The sequence below is a fragment of the Sorex araneus genome, chromosome 9, assembly GCF_027595985.1.
Source record: "Sorex araneus isolate mSorAra2 chromosome 9, mSorAra2.pri, whole genome shotgun sequence".
Lineage (NCBI taxonomy): Eukaryota > Metazoa > Chordata > Mammalia > Eulipotyphla > Soricidae > Sorex > Sorex araneus.
Window position 1 is genome coordinate 14,299,789 of NC_073310.1, and position 16,725 is coordinate 14,316,513.

Genomic DNA, 16,725 nt, shown 5'->3' on the forward strand with positions numbered 1-16,725 from the left:
AGACCTACACCCTTCCAAAGGAACAGTCTCTTATTTTACATCCTTCCCGGGCCACCTGGCCTGTCCCTCAGCACGGAGGCCTCTATTCCCCACTGGCCCCCCCGGGCGGCGCGAGGGTCCGGCCTACTTGGCCATGTCGATCAGGCTCTGCAGGGAGGTGGGCACCCAGGTCTTCTCGCCCTGCACGAAGACCACGCCCCGGTCGATGTAGATGACGATGCGGCCGAAGGTGTAGAGCTGCTTGCCCTCGTGGCGCTTGCCGATGACGGGCATGAAGACGATGTTGTGCTCCTCGGCCTTGGTCTCGATGAGGTCCTTGAAGTTCATGGGCACGGAGCTGGCGGCCACGCCGATGCCCCGCTGGGCCATGTTCTCGGCCTCGCGCCGCTCCTGCATGGCCTCGTACTGGAAGTCCTTCCTCCGCTCCGTGTGGGTGAGGTAGGCGATGTTCTCCCGGGCCCCGGGCTGCATGTAGGCACCTGGGGAGGGCAGGGGAGCGCTCAGAGGTGCCCCAGACCCCTGCCGCGGCGGCCTGGAGCCGGCCGGGGGATGGAGACCACGGTCCCGGGCAGTGCCACTGCTCCTCCCGCTGCAGCCCGGGGGGCTCTCAAAAGCCCGGCAGAGACCACCCTGGGTTCGATTCAACTGTGGCTTCCCTCCCCACCCTGGAAGATGCAGAGCCACGTGGGGGTTGGGGAGGCTGAAATGTGGACAGTGATAATCCAGGTGACGGGCTGGCGGAGGGTGAGGTGGGGAATGGTCTGGGGGTCTGTGCGGAGGAGCGGAGAAGAGCGTTCGAGTGAACAGTTGGCGCACACAGCAGAGGTGCCCCTCACCCACTGGGCAGCCGGTATCTTACATGGCCTGGGACATCAGGTCTCAGGGACTGGCCCAGACAGGCGGACTCCGGACCCGGGCGTGCGGTTGGTCCCAGCCGTGCAAGCCTGGACACTCCAGGAAAGTGCTCTGAGACCAGAGCCCGCTGGGCCTTACTATAGAGGCACCTGGGCCTCTAACTCTCCCTCCAGATCCATCACCTGAGCAACAGGCACTGGCCCAGGGGGAGGCAGCGACCAAGCGTCAGAACGGCAGCCCTACTGCGCGCTGGCAGCTCTGACCCTGCAGGGGCCTCCCCACGCTGGCTGAGTGGCCCTGAGTCAGCCCTAAAAATGGCCCCAGACTGGGGTAACTCAGGAGGGTGCTGGAGGAACACCCACATGGCCTGAGACCAGAGGCCGGTCCTGTTCGGGGAGAAAGGACTGTGCCTCCCTGTCACAGGCTGCTGGGGAGAAAGGACTGTGCCTCCCTGTCACAGGCTGCTGGGCGGCAGGCAGAGCGCCCCAGGAGGCCATGGGCTCCCCCCCAAAACAGACTCTGCCGCCGGTGTCCCACCGCCAGCACTCAGGGCCCCACTCACCGACGTTGGAGGACACGGCCCGGTTCATGATGTCCAGGGCTTCGTTGAACTTGTCCTTGATGGAAGGGTGAGCCAGCACTTGGTCCGAGAACATGGACTTCCAGCCCAGGTACCACTTGGTGATCTCCTCGTAGTTGGGGCTGTTGCTGAGCCAGGAGCACAGCACCTGCCCGGGGGCCGCAGGGGGCCGGGTAAGGCGGGGCCACACAGGGCCGGGCCAGGTGACCCCTGAGCACCTCTGGGGCTCACCCCAAATCCATGCCCCCCCACCCCAAAAATAACACACCTGGACTCGGCTTAGTGCCCTGACTCAGCCTCCCACCATGTGGGATGCCGGAGTCAAAAACAGCACCTGGACACACACACACAACACACACATACACACACACACAGATACACAGTGGACACACAGTGCTAACAGGCCTGCATGGGGCACACCAGTGGGGACACACTCACAAACACAATGCTAACAGCACACACACACACAGTGCTAACAAGCCTGCATGAGGCACATCCAGTGGGGACACAACATGCGCGCACACACACACAGTGCTAACAGGCCTGCATGTAGGCCCAACCAGTAGGGATAGATACACACACATACACACACACACACACACACACACACACAGCACTAACAGGCCTGCACAGAGGCCCACCCAGTGGACACGCGCGCGCGCGCACACACACACACACACACACACACACAGAGCACTAACAGGCCTGCACAGAGGCCCACCCAGTGGATGCACACACACACACACACACACACACACACACACACACACACACAGAGTGCTAACAGGCCTGCATGAGGCACACCCAGTGGGGACACACACACAGTGCAAACAGTTCTGCATGGAGGCCTGCCAAGATTCACACACACACACACACACACACACACACCGCCCCCCAGCCCCCCACTGAACCACGCCACCAGGAAGCCGACCTGAAGCCACTTGGGGAAGAAGTGCTTCTCCAGCAGCCCCACCAGGCTGGAGGCGGAGACCATGCCTTCCCAGTCGATGACCCAGTAGAAAGCGTCCATGTGCTGCTGGTGCGGGTTAATGACCAGCTCCCCCAGACACATTCCTGCGAGAGAAGCCGCTCTGAGCCCAGTGCCAAGCCCTCGGGGACCCACCTGGGCGATCCTCACAAGGACCCTGTGTCTGCTGCGTGACACAGGAGTCAGAGGCAAGGGACAGTCACAGGGTGATCTCACTCATATGTGGGGCATAAAGAAACTGGACGGAGGGAAACTCAAGCCCAAAGGCAACAGAGATGGGAGAACTGGCGCTTAGGGGAAGACTGGGGAGGGGGTGCAGGCCAGGGGACGGTCCACCAGGACAATGGCAGAGGGAAGGGGTCACTCTGGAAGGGTCTCTCTGGAGGAAGGCTGGGTGCAGAAAGGAGGGACAGAGAATGTCAGCACTAGTGCTGTGAACCACAGTGCCTAGAAGGAAAAAAGGGAAAGGAGAGATTGTGCCCGAGGCAAGCTGGGGGAGGGAAACTGAGGACTCTGGTGGACGGGAATGGTCATGGGTGCAGGGATTGGTGCTGGGACGTGTAAGCTGGAAACCCACTCATGAATAACTGTCAATCACGGGGATTAGATAAACATGAATAGAAGTCAGAGAGGTAGTTCAGCGAGTAAGGTGTTTGTCTTGCATGTGGCCAACCTGGGTTCGATTCCTGGGACCCCATATGGTCCCCCTGGCCCATGGGGAAGTGATCTCTGAGCACAGAGCCAGGAGTCAGCCCTGAGCTCCAAGTATAGTGGTCCCAGCCCTCCCCAAAAAAGAGAAAAAAGGGGCTGGAGCGATAGCACAGTGGGTAGGGCGTTTGCCTTGCATGCAGCTAACCTGGGTTCGATCCCCAGCATCCCATATAGTCCCCTGAGCACCACCAGGAGTAATTCCTGAGTGCAGAGTCAGGAGTAACCCCTGTGCATCACCAGGTGTGACCCAAAAAGCCAAAAAATAAAAAAAAGAAGAGAAAAAAATACATAAAATAAATTGGTTTCTCTAACCCAGAAAGTACCAGCACAGGGGCTGGAGCAATAGCACAGCGGGGAGGGCGTTTGCCTTGCACACGGCCAACCCGGGTTTGATTCCCAGCATCCCATAGGGTCCCCTGAGCACCGCCAGGGGTAATTCCTGAGTGCAGAGCCAGGAGTAACCCCTGTGCATCACCAGGTGTGACGCAAAAAGCAAAAAACAAAAACAAAACAAAACAAAAAGTACCAGCGCCACTGAGAATCAGACGCCAGCATTTCTGAAAACCAAGGGCTCTCCTGGGACCACGGCCCCGCCCGGACAGAGAAGGGAGCGGGAGGGCCACCCAGTCGGAAGCCCTGGTGGCGGGCTGACGGCTGCTGGAGACGGTGGCAGGAAGGAGCCTGGTGAGACTGGGAGCTGGCAGCCCCTCCATCACCCCCCCCCTCAGACAGCTGGCCCGGGCACGGCCCTGCCCCTCACCCAGCTTGGGCACGATGTTCTTGATCATGAACGCCTCCCAGGAGCCCGGCGTGAAGACGTCCTTCCAGGGCTGCAGGATGAGCTTGGCCGAGGAGTCGCTGGGGTGCCACTTCTGCAGGGCGCTGGCCAGCTTGCTGCGGATGGGGGCATAGAGGGGCTCCAGGCGCGCCTGCATCAGCGGCAGCCACGGGTGGATCCAGGAGTGGATGGGGACTGTGTCTGTCAGCGGGTTCCAGTTCTCCACCTGCAGGCGCAGGGAAGAGGCGGGCCGGCAGCCCGGGAGTCACAAGAGCCCCTTGCAGCGTTCACGGCATGGGGGGGGGGTCCCGTGCCCTGCTGGCCCTGCCCACGGACAGCCCTATGCCCCCTCGAGTGGGCACGGCATGGGGGGGGTCCCGTGCCCTGCTGGCCCTGCCCACGGACAGCCCTACGCCCCCCACGAGTGGGCAGGGCTCCGTCTTACGGACGCTGAGCAGAGGAGCAACCTCGGTACCACAGAGGCGAGAGGCACTGCACGCCTCCAAACACCCGACCCCAAACCAGGCAGTGTCCCAAAGTGCAGCAGAATTCTTTTTTTTCTTTTTTTTTCTTTTTGGGTCACACCCGGCGATGCACAGGGGTCACTCCTGGCTCTGCACTCAGGAATTACTCCTGGCGGTGCTCAGGGGACCATATGGGATGCCAGGGATCGAATCCGGGTCGGCCGCGTGCAAGGCAAACGCCCTACCCGCTGTGCTATCGCTCCAGCCCCCCCCCCCCTTTATTCACCTACTGAGGGGGACAGCGAGGGAGAGACCAGAGTTGGCGACTAGCAGGACTGGGGTTGTGCTGAGACGAAGTGAGTTCCGGGCCCCTTCACAGGTTGCCTGACGCCAGCGGCTCCCCAGAGCCAGGCACCCACCTCCTTCTGCAGCTTGGGGAAGACGAGCTGGTCCAGGATGTTGTCGAGGACCCACACGGGGATGATGTGCGCCCAGCTGTCCAGGAAGTCCACCATGGGCTCACAGTTCCGAGGCTGCCACTGGGCCACAATGTCGCGCACGAAGGGCATCCACACCTCCCAGATGAGCCTGCGGGGAGCCGGGGCGGACGGCTCAGGGCTCGAGTGGGGCCCGGGCACACGGAGCAGCCCGCCACCCGCCTGGCTCTGGGAGGGCGACACCAGGATGGCCAAGACCAGGGGACCCCATGGCTGTCCCCGCTGCAGTCAGGCCTGGGCCACCCCGGCCCAACTGTCTGGCCGCCCGCTTGGCTAGGGGGTCTCTGACAGAGCTGCCGGGAGGGGTCCCAAAGGCCCCTCCAGGCACCGTGTGCTCTCCGGCCCCGGCGCCACAGCCTGAACGCCACCCCCCCCTACGTGGCTCCCGTGGGCGTGTGACTTTGCCATTCGGACCCATGTCTGCGCACCCAGTGGTGTGGCCTCCGGCCCCATTTCCCCTCCCCCCTGCCGCCTGCTGCGGCCGGCCAGAGGCATCGCCCGATGATGCCCATATCAGCCCCCACACGGGGCACTTGGCCCAGGCTAGACGTGTGTGAGTGAAGGGGGGGGCGTTCCCGGAGCAGCGCCCGCACCCCGGGGCACCCGCATGTGCTCTCCCAGCCCCGGCACCTGTGGAAGGCGTCCGTGGACAGGTCCTGGCCGCCGTGGGACAGGAGCTGGTCGTTTTCCAGGAGGCGCTTCCACTTGGAGATGATCTCCGTGCCGTAGGTGCAGTCCTGGGTGGGGATAGAGAGGGGACAGCGCAGGGGCTGAGCGCCGGGCGGGGGGGGGGGGCCGTCCCCTCTGCCCACTGGGATGAGCCCTGGCCGGGAGGTCCCAGGGCGGCGGGACTCACTTTGAGGGCTTTTTTTTTTCCAGTGAAAAGATTTTATTAAAGAGAATAAGAAGCAGTCTGAGAGTCGGGGAGGTACACTGACTGCAGAGTCAAGAGAAACAACAGCAAATACGAAATCCCAGTGACAACCTCAGGGTCTTGGATACTTTCCTTCCCTCTCCCTCCCAGTCCTTTGTGAATAAGCCCCCTCCCCCTTCTATCCTGGTCAGCGGGACGTCTCAGTGCATGAACAGAAAACAGTGAAAGTCTCTTCCTTGTTGATCCCAGAACTCACTGGGATAAGTAAATTGCAGTGGACATTTTTAAACTTTAATTACAACATACATAAATAAATAGGACAGACAACAAGACTGAAGTACAGCCTGGATTCAAGTTCTGCAATTTGTGCTTTTATCTTCTTTGTTCCGTGAGGGCCTCTCCTACTCATTTCTTTCCAATATTGGGAGGGTCCAAAGAGCCCACTGGGGCCTCCTGCCAGTATTCCTTTTCTGGGACCAGAAGATTCTGGAATGAAGGTACTAATCCTGCAGCAACACCTCGGACTAGTTAACCATTTTTCACCTGACAGTGAAGACATCAGAACCTTGGCCTTAAGAATGCTGGCTGCTGCTCAGGCCCCTCAGTGGGCAGGATTGTGCACCAAGAGCCAGTTCCCTGCCCGCGCCCTTCTCCAAAGGCAAGGGTCAGAAATCACGCATGGCAGACCCTGTCCCCTTAATAAACCACCACAGGGATACCTCTCACTTTGAGGGTTTTTTTTTTTTTTTTTTTCTTTTTGGGTCACACCCGGCGATGCACAGGGGTCACTCCTGGCTCTGCACTTAGGAATTACCCCTGGCGGTGCTCAGGGGACCCTATGGGATGCTGGGAATCGAACCCGGGTCGGCCGCGTGTAAGGCCAACGCCCTCCCCGCTGTGCTCTCGCTCCGGCCCCAAGGGACTCACCTTGAGGGGGTCCCACTCCTTGAAGTAGTCCTTCATGAGCGGGTAGACGATGGCCACGGCCAGGTCCACGCGGTCCGACATGCGGTACTCCTCATAGTACTTGTCCTGCAGGGTCTCGAAGACGCGGGCGCACTCCTCGAGCGTGAGCGGGTCGGCGCAGTGGGGCTGCAGGCGCCGCTCGCACGCCTCCACCAGCTCCAGGACCTGGCTGAGGTTGGCGATGACGCGCTCCTCGTGCTCCAGCACCGCGGCCATCTTGTCCAGCTCGTGCGACAGGTCCACCACCATGTCGCGCTCGTACTGCAGCTGCCGGTCGTTGCGGATGATCTCCTGCTCCGTGAGGTCGATGAGCAGCTGCAGGTTGTGCTCCAGCTCGGGCAGCGCGAAGCCCGGGGCCCGGGCCTCCTTGCCGGCCAGCAGGGCCGTGGGTGGCAGCGGGGGCAGCCCGTCGTCGGGCACGCTGTGCTTGTGGCTCATCTGGCTGTAGCTGTAGTACACCTTCTGCTCCCGGCCCGTCATGTCGATGACCTGCGGCACCCGCGGGGGATGAGGGTCAGGGCGGGGAGGCGCAGAAACCTCCCCCGAGCAGGGGGGAGTGGGGGGGAGGCAGATACGGGTTTCTCAAAGCAGGGGGGGGGAGGGAGGGGGGTTCCAGGCCACACCAAGCTAGAGCAGACTCGGGGAACCAAGCACTCAGGCGTTAAGGCACGCTCCCCGCTGGATCCCTTTGGGAAAAGCCAGCGGACACTTTGTGGTATTCTGTTTGTTTCTTGCTTTTTGGGCCACACCGTGATGCTCAGGGGTTACTCCTGGCTCTGCACTCAGGAATCACTCCTGACGGTGCTCAGGGGACCCTAGGGGATGCCGAGGATCAAACCCGGGTTGGCCGCATGCAAGGCAAACGCCCTCCCCGCTGTGCTATTGCTCCAGCCCCAGACTGTGATACTCTGACTGGGGGCCACACCGGCGGAGCTCAGGGCTAACTCCTGACTCTGTGCTCAGGGGCCTTGGCCTCCTTCCCGGGCAGCAGGGACGGCTGGTGGGGCTGGCAGGGAGCACTTCCGGCAGGACTCAGGGTACACTATGGGATGCCGGGGATCAAGCATGGGCTGGCTGTGTACAAGGCATGTGCCCTATCCGCTGTACTCTCCTCTCTCTCTCTCTCTCTCTCTCTCTCTCTCTCTCTCTCTCTCTCTCCCTCCCCTCTCTCTGCCTCCCCCCTCTTTCCCTCTCTCTCTCTCTCTCTCCCCCCCTCTTTCTCTCCCTCCCTCTCTCTCTGTCCCCCTCCTCCCTCCCCCCACTCTCTCCTTCTCTTTCCCTCCCCCTAGGTGGAGACTTTCTTAAAAAAACAGATGATACAGGTCTTGAAGAGACACCACAGTGGGAAGGGCGCTTGCCTTACACACAGCGCAGCCAGGTTCGACCCCCAGCACCGCTGAGGTCCCCCAAGCCCTGTTAGGAGTGATCCCTGAGTGCAGAGCCAGGAATCAGCCCTGAGCACCGCTGAGTGCCACCCCCCCAAAAGAAAACAGATGAAAGTTGGATATGGTCTACGGGGTTCAAATAAAAGCCCAGAGAAACCCCCAGGAACACAGCTGTGGGACTGCTCAGAGCAGGCTGGAAACCACAGAGCAGCTAAAGCAGCCTCTGGGACAAGTTGAGGCAGAAGACCGTATTCAGGGTATTTCAGGGTGTGGAAACCGGTGAGTAGGGGAAGGCGATGGATTCGGGGAGCCCAGGGAGACGGCTCAGCACGCGCCTTGCTCCGGCAGGGCGCAGAGTTTGCTTCCTGACACCGCGTGGCCTCCTGAGGACTGCCCGGGCGGTCCTGGGGGCCCCCAGTGCTACTCAGCAGGAAGCTGGGTGGTGAAGGGTCACGAGGAGGCCAGAGCCCCCAGGAACTACCTGGGCGGCCCTCCAGACGTTTGCGGTTTCCATCACGGCTTATTTCTGCAGCGCCAGGCTCTGCCCCCCCTCCCCCGGCACTGCAAGCGGCCTTGAGCCAGGTGTGCACGAGACCCCGACAAAGGGAGCACCAGAGCAGAGCATCGCAGTTGCGTTACCGCGAGGCACAGCCTCCTCTGGCGAGCGGGCTGCGTGCGCACAGAGACCCCGGAATAGTGGATGCACACACAGCCACGGAAGGAGCCAGGCCTCGGCCACGCCTGCCTGCGGGTGCAGTCAGCTGACGGGGGGGCAGGGGCAGGGGGCAGGCGGCCAGCACTGCACTGGCTGGGCCAACGCCTCCGCCGGGCCCCCGGGCAACCCCCAGCCCACAAATCCGTGCCTGCTTTGCAGCGTTTAGAGCCTTCCGAGACCTTCCTCTGCGCGCGTGGGCAGTTACGCACCTCAGAGACGAACCCCTTAGGGGGCTCTGGAACAAACTAGCAACCCCCGGAACCCACACCAAGTCGAAGCTGAAGAGCTCGCAACAGAGACGGGCACCGCGGGACACCCCCTCTTCCATGCACCCCCCTCTCCCGTGCACCCCAGGCTCGGGAATGCTGTTCCCCCACCGGCTGTGCGCCCAGGGACACTGACTCACGGCGCGGTGTCGTGCCAAGGGCCCCGCGTGGGGGGGAGAAAGCAGGAACCGCCAGTGACATGTGAACAGGGAGGGGGACCCCGCTGCCCCGGGGCGGAAGACGCGCCAACGACGGCAAAGAAGGTGGCCCCGAGAGAAGACCCCGCCCCCTCGGGACCAACCCTGGTGGGGGAGGGGAAGCAGGGGTCCTCGGCCGCCCTACCTTGACGTGAGAAAGCTCCTTCTGGGGAGCAGTGAGCTTCTTACTGACGCGGCCCTTGGCCTTCAGCTCCTCCACCGTCTTGTACGAGTACTTGGGCTTCTTCTTGGTGCCGCTGGGGTCTTTCCTCCACTGGCTCATCTCCTTCTGGAACTCCTGCCGCAGACGGGAGAGTCAGCCCCGCGCGGAAGGGGCCCTGGAGACCAGGGCTGGTCTCGAGCTGCACACACCGAGGGCTGTGTCCCCTCTGCCCTCCCCCCCACCCACAGGCCTCCTGGACGTGGCCTCAGACGCTGCCTCCTCGGGAGCAAACCTTCCTGGCTGCGTTTAGCAGGCACCGGCCCTCGGCCCCCACGCCCACCTTCCTTCTACCTGGCCCTTCCCGCTCCAGGGCCCTGGAACCGTCCATCACTGTGTGGGGTCGGCAGTGCCCAAGCCTGCTGGCCACAGAGTCCCCGGCCACCAGCCCCAGCCCGGGCAAGCAACAGGCCGATCGAGCGAACCCACCCACAGCCCCCGCCAGCAGCCCCGCTGGCCCCTGCTCCCGCCCCCTCCCCGGGTACCTCCTCTGCTTCCTCTTCCGAGTCAACCACGGGGAAGTCCTGCAGGGACTGGGTGGTGCGCTCGGAGCCGTAAGCCCCCACGGCGCCCTTGCCCTTCCGCTGTTTGGCCTCGATCGGGTTGACGATGCCTGGCACGGGTCGAGGGCACCAGCCGTCAGGTCCCAGCAAGGCAGGGGTCTGGGGAGCCCACCCTGGGTACCGCCCGCCTCGCCCGCCACCCTGCGCCTTCTGGCCGCTCGGCCCAGACCTGGGACACGACCCTGGACCCGTGTGACGGGATACTTGTGAGCCCCCGTGCAGCCATGGGACAGAGCCAGGGGCGCTGTTCACGTGCAAATATCGATTCCCATTTCCACCCAGATTAATTTTATGAATTTAATTTTTTTAATTAATTAATTTTTTATTTTTTGGACTGGAGTGATAGCACAGCAGGTAGAGCGTTTGCCTTGGATGCGTGGCTGACCCAGGTTCGATTCCTCTGTCCCTCTCGGAGAGCCCAGCAAGCCACCAAGAGTATCCCATCTGCACGGCAGAGCCTGGCAATCTCCCCGTGGCGTATTCGATATGCCAAAGACTGTAACTACAAGTCTCACAATGGAGACGTTCCTGGTGCCCGCTCGAGCAAACTGATGAACAACAGGATGAAAGTGCTACAGTGCTAAAGTGCTACTAATTTTTTTTTAGCGAATGGAAAAAGATTAAGTCCCTTCTGACTGAGGGCTCTGGCATGCTGGACTCGCATGTCACTCCTTCGGAAGCCATGAGAACGGGGAACCCAGGATTCCGGGAACCCCCAGGCTCTGATGGACACAGCTCAGGTCAGGCTGCGATATCAGACTGTGCCTATTTAACTTATTAGTCCACTTTATTGGGTTTTATTTTTTTTTCATCCCTACCCCTTACCAGTTCATTTTAATGTTTGTTTGTTTGTTTTCTTGTTTGTTTTTTGTTTTTTTGGGTCACACCCAGCGATGCTCAGGGGTCACTCCTGGCTCTGCACTCAGAAATTACTCCTGGCGGTGCTCGGGGGACCATATGGGATACCAGGGATGGAACCCAGGTCGGCTGCATACAAGAAAAACACTCTCCCCATTATACTATCACTCCATTTTAATATTTTTGTTTGTTATCTTTTGGAGGTCAAAACGGGCAATGTTCAGAGGTCACTCCTGGCTCTGCACTCATGAATTACACCTGGCAGTGCTTGAGGGGACCGTATTGGGATGCCGGGGATCAAACCCGGGTCAGCCGTGTGCAATGCAAACACCCTCCCTGCTGTACTATCTCTATGTTCACTTAATAGTTTTCAAAAGGCTGCTGAGAGCTGGAGCGATAGCACAGCGGGGAGGGCGTTTGCCTTGCATGTGGCCAACCCGGGTTCGATTCCCAGCATCCCATAGGGTCCCCTGAGCACCGCCAGGGGTGATTCCTGAGTGCAGATCCTTGTGCATCACCAGGTGTGACCTGCCCCCCACCCCCAAAAAAAAAAAAGGTTGCTGAGAGATTCCCCACCCCGACCCCCACCCCCACGCCTCTGGAAAGGAGGAGGCAGGCAAGTAAATCTGGACTCTCTGGCTACTGGTGCCAGGATTAACACATCAGAGCCTCGAACCAATGAGTACAGCCTTGGCCCGGAAGGACGTCCCTGGTTCTGGATTTTTCGTTTTTGTTTGGCTTTTGGATTTCACCAGCAGAACCTGGGGCCCACGCCCAGCCTGACGCTGGGGCGACGCTGGGTCACTCCGAGCAGTGCCCAGGGAGCCAGGCTGTACCGAGCACCGTACCGGGGTGCAGGCTAAGTCCAGGTACCTGCCCCATCCGAGACCTCCCCAGTCCCGGAAATAGGGGCAAGGAGGACCCATGGGCAGGGCTCCCCAGCCGGCCGTGGCCTGGCTCCCCCACCAACCTTGTGCGTTCTTCCCGAGGCCCCTGCCGGGGACGTAGCCCATCTTCTGAAGCAGCTTCTGCCCGATTCCCTTCGTGTGCCGTTCCCAGCTGCCGAAGTCCATGAAGGACTTGGTTCCTCCCGCGAAGCCCTTCTGGCTGGGTTTAAAATTGCCGCCCTGGAAAGAAGAACAGTCAGAGCTCAAGCGCATGGGGAGAGAAAGACAAGAAAAACACGAAACAAGCTCTAGTACAGCGGGCAGGGCATTTGCCTTGCATGTGGCCCACCCAGGTTCGACCCCCGGCACCCCAATTCGATCCTGGTGGTCCCCTGAGCACCGCCAGGAGTGATCCCTGAGTGCAGAGTCAGGAGTGACTAACTGAGCATCACCAGGGGTGGCCCCAAACCCAAACCAAACCCACAGAGCGAGGCTGGTCAAGAGAACATTATTAGCCCCCAGCGTCACAGACCTCGCTCGAGCCAAGACTCCCGGCGCAGTGTCCGAGGGGGGGCCGCCACACCACGCCCACCCCACCCACGGAGACCGGCCCCCCCACCGCCCGACCACTACCAGCTCACAGGCCCGACAGGAAGCCGCTACCGTTTTCAACTTCTTTGGTCCAAAATCCCTGGGGAAGTCTTCCTGCTTCACTGGCTTCTCGTCCTCATCGGAATCCTCCAGCTCGGCCTCCTCGGCCGCCCCTTTCTTGACCCCCGCGCTGATGAAGTTGACGGGCGCCGAGTAGTCGCGGACCCTGCAGGCAAACACAGCACAGGGTCCGGGGTCCACATAAGCCCAGCTGAGCACCCCTGGGCAATCACAGCACAGGATCCAGGGTCCACATGAGCCCACCTCGGGCACTCCTGAGCAAACACAGCACAGGGTCTGGGGTCCACCTAAGCCCACCTGGGCACCCCTGGGCAATCACAACCCAGGTTCCAGGGTCCACATAAACCCTACCCGAAGTGCTATCGCTCCAGCCCCCTGAGAATTTCTTAAGAGCACAGACTTTTAGTCTGACGGGCCCAGATTCTCACAGCCAGACTGTGACTTCTAGCCCCAGTTGTCCTAACCTGTAAAGCAGGACACGGATCCCGGCCCTCTTTTCTCATCGGATGGGAGAGAGCAGATGGAGAGATCCAGCAAGTGGCCAGCACGCAGTCAACAAACGCCACTGCCGGGATCATCTCAGAGGCTCGTCCTCAGCCTCCGTGGACTGGCAGGAATGAGGAGGCAAACCCAAACCGCCAGCACACTCAGGCACACAGGACGTGACACCGAGGAGCAGAGGTGAGGCCTGAGTCCCCTGCTGCCACCCTAGCCTGGGCCCCGCCTCTGCAGGGACCACTGTCTCGGCCCCTTCACAGCTCCCCCCAGCATAGGGGCACGGAGCTGAGTCGGCACAGGGGCCTCCCCGCCCCTCACCCCTGCCTCTCCCGCAGCCCCACAGACCTTTTCTCCCACCGTACTCCGTCCCTCCACCCCTGGCCTGACCCCTCCCAGAGCCGGGCCCTTTGCTTTCTCCAGCTATTCTGACCACAGGAGTTACCATCATCATCATCAGCTTTGACATGAGCCCCGAGACATCGTGCTGGACAATCGTTTCCTCACCTCCCGGACCAGGTAAGCTACCCGAGATTCATGACAAAACTTCACCGCAGTGGGCCAGAGCCACAGTACAGCGGGGAGGGCGTTTGCCTCACACGCGGCCTACCCAAGTTCGATCCCCGGTTTCCCAAGCAACGGCAGGAGTGATTCCTCAGTGCAGAGTCAGGAGTAAGCCCTGAGCATCGCCGGGTGTGACCCCAAAGGGAAAAAAAAAAGAAAAGAAAGAAAAGAAAAAAAGAAAATTCACCGCAGGCGCTGTGAGATTCCACTGTCTCTCGGGCCACTCGTCTGCTCTCAGGAACTAAGGACCAGGCTGGCCTGGGACAAGCTCTGACACACCCCCACACTCAGTTAAGGATGAAACTGGCGAACAGGCAGCAGCGCGCTGGTCTATGGAGACACACACCTCTCCACCAGCCGGCACAGCCGAGGGGTTCGGTAAGACCAGGAGGGAAGGACTTTCAGCAGCGACGGGGCACCATCCCGCCCCCCAACCCCCCCGCCCCCGCCTTCCCCAAAGCGAGGGGCAGGCAGTCCCACGCCGCGATACCGTTTGCCTCCAAAGCTGGGCCTCTCTTCGTCAGAGTCCTGCTCTGCCCACACGCCGTAGATGGCCTCCTCCTTGGTCTGCCAGTGGCGCTGCCGGTTGGGGTTGAACTCATCCTGGAGATCCCACTCGGTGATCTCGAAATTCTCCCGCTCATCGTCATCCTCGTCCATGTGGCCTTCCCCGTCCCGGTACAGGTGGGACAGCGACATGGTGCGTCCCTGGAGGAAAGGAGGGGGAAAAGGCACCGTCGGCGATGAATCCCCCTTCCTACAGCCCTCGGGGGCTCCCTCCTACTCAGAGCTCACGGACACCCCCGGCACCATTTAATACAGCAGACGGGGAAAGCGTCACCTTCGGGGCCCGAGAGACAGAACCGGGGAGAAGGCGCCTACCGTGCATGGAGCTGATCGGGGTGCAATCCCCAGCACTGCACGGGGCCCCCAGAGCACTGCCTGGAATAAACCCTAAGCACTGCCCTGTTTGTGTGCCCACCTGCTCCCCACCTCCAGAAAATAAAAACTAAAACCAGTGCCTCACAAAACACTGAGTACTTAAAGCAAGCAGAACAAAAGATTAGTCCCAAGAATCTGTGGGATTTTTCAGCGTGTATTTCCCTGTCCCCGTGCACAAATTTCAACACCTCTCCCTGGCAATACACCTTTACAAAGCACTGGCACTTCCAATCAAGAAAAGGACCTAGGGGCTGGAGCGATAGCACAGCGGGGAGGGCGTCTGCCTTGCATGCAGCCGACCCGGGTTCGATTCCCAGCATCCCATAGGGTCCTCTGAGCACTGCTAGGAGTAATTCCTGAGTGCAAAGCTAGGAGTAACCTCTGGGCAATGCCGGGTGTGACCAAAAAAAAAAGACCTGAACTTGTAGAGACGATTCAGTTTCTCCTGGATGATGCGATTCTGTCTCTCTGGGACTCATAAAGGAACGAACCCAGAACGGGTCGCTGGGGACTCTGGCTACGGCAGAGTGGGGCTTCAAACCTCCAGCGAGCTCCGATTAGAAGGAGAGCCCGTTCCTGCCATCCCACAACTGGGAAGCTCACCAGTACGGTTAGGGCTGTGAAGCCAGGGGCTAACCTCACCGCTCAAGGTGCCATCCCTACTCCACCTGGGGTGCTCGGGGGAGGTGGACAAAATGCACACAGGCCATGCCCGATGTTGGATGTGATTCTCGGCAGCTGTCATCAGGAACAGAGGATCCACACCTTCTGGCCCCAGCTTCTCCTACTCCCTGGCCTGCTAGCTCTGGGGTGCAGGCGGACCCACGTGCATCCTGCTGTGCCCGGGCGGGGAAAGCTCTCAGAGGAGGAAAAGCGTCCCAGGGACCCAGGGCCCATGGAAGGGTGATGCACGGGGCTGCCCCCTCTTGTGCAGACCCCACCCCCCGGTAGGGGCGAGAGGCACGTGCTGGAGAAAGCAAAGCATCGGAAGCATTGAGGACCCTTCCCCGCGGCGGACACTATTCGGGTCTCCGAGAAGCGGGCAGGGCTCGGGCTTCCTCTGACCTGCTGTCCAGGCTTCGCTGGGGGCGCTCAGTGACCACCTCGGCCCAGGTCTGGACCCGGCGGAGACCCGGCGAGGCCTCGCCCGAGCTGTCAGTCCCACGGGCGCCCACGGACACGCGCCGCCCCGCGCCCTCGCACCCACGCCCGCTGCTGCAGCCGCCTCGCTCTCACCTTGCCCGGCTGCAGCCAACGCGGGTCCGTTCCCAGGTCCGGGCAGAATCCTCGGGGCCGCGGAAAACCACCGGAACACGGAAGTGCCGGGGCGGCCTGGCGGAAGTGACGTCACGGAAGCGGAAGGGCGCGCTGGTTGCCATGGCAGCGGCGGGACGCCAGGGAGGAGGCGGGCCCTCCAGCGTGGGGACCGGGATGCGGAGCCGGGAGGGTTGTTCCAGGGCTGGGCGTGGCTCGGGCGGCAGCCCTGACGCTCCTGCTTCGAGGCGCCGCCCAGCCCCTGCAGGCTGGTCCTATGAGCCTGTCGTTCCCCTGAGCTAGTGCTATATTTTGGGTTTATTCTATTTCTGTTTTGAGACCGAGCGTCGTCGAAACAGCGCAAAGAAATTCGGAATAGCAGACTCCTCTGGACAACAAGGACTCTTGTTCTTGCCTAACTCTTCTCCACAAAAGCCTGATCACTGAGGCAGCTTTCCTCGTTTTGTCCTGACCCCTGACCCTTGCTATTTTTAATTTGCAGATAACTGGGAGGCTGGCTTGGGACCAGCCCAGAAAGAGATTTTATTGTTCATTCTAGCACCTACTGGTTTGCAATTCACTCCTTTTTAAAACTTTCCGGGGTTTTTTTTGTTTTGTTTTGTTTTGTTTGGGGGCCACACCCCACAATGCTCAGGGCTTAACCTGGCTCTGTTCTCAGGGATCACTCCTGGTGGACTCCAGGGACCATACGGGATGCCGAGGATTGGACCTAGCTGCGACTTGTGCAAGGCTATTTGCTGTCTCTCCCTTACTTTTGTTTTGTTTTGTTATAAAAGCTACTTCTTGTGACCTGTAAGAAGGTTACTTTGAGCTCTCTGCCTTCCTCAATGTTCAGCTTGATTAAAACTGTTTTGTTTGGTGTAAAAAACTAAGGCATGCCCATGGGTGTGTGCACTCACGGGCTCTCCAGGCGGCTCTGTCTCACCACCCGCGTTCGGTGCTCTGGAACCGCTGTGTGTGGCTGTTGGTCAAG

The 16,725-nt window shown here is 60.6% G+C and overlaps 1 protein-coding gene across 1 annotated transcript; it reads right to left on the reverse strand.

The window, feature by feature from the left end:
* Positions 1-12: 12 nt before the first annotated feature.
* TFIP11 (tuftelin interacting protein 11) lies at positions 13-15,804 on the reverse strand. The gene is made up of 13 exons (XM_004615517.2): positions 15,714-15,804; positions 14,026-14,243; positions 12,468-12,621; positions 11,888-12,044; positions 9,982-10,109; positions 9,422-9,574; positions 6,675-7,202; positions 5,504-5,610; positions 4,796-4,964; positions 3,895-4,138; positions 2,367-2,509; positions 1,418-1,583; positions 13-479 (listed from the first exon to the last, which is right to left on the reverse strand). Exons 2-13 carry the CDS (start codon positions 14,232-14,234, stop codon positions 124-126), a joined length of 2,514 nt encoding a protein of 837 aa, XP_004615574.2. The 5' UTR covers positions 14,235-14,243; positions 15,714-15,804; the 3' UTR covers positions 13-123.
* Between the last annotated feature and the right edge of the window lie 921 nt (positions 15,805-16,725).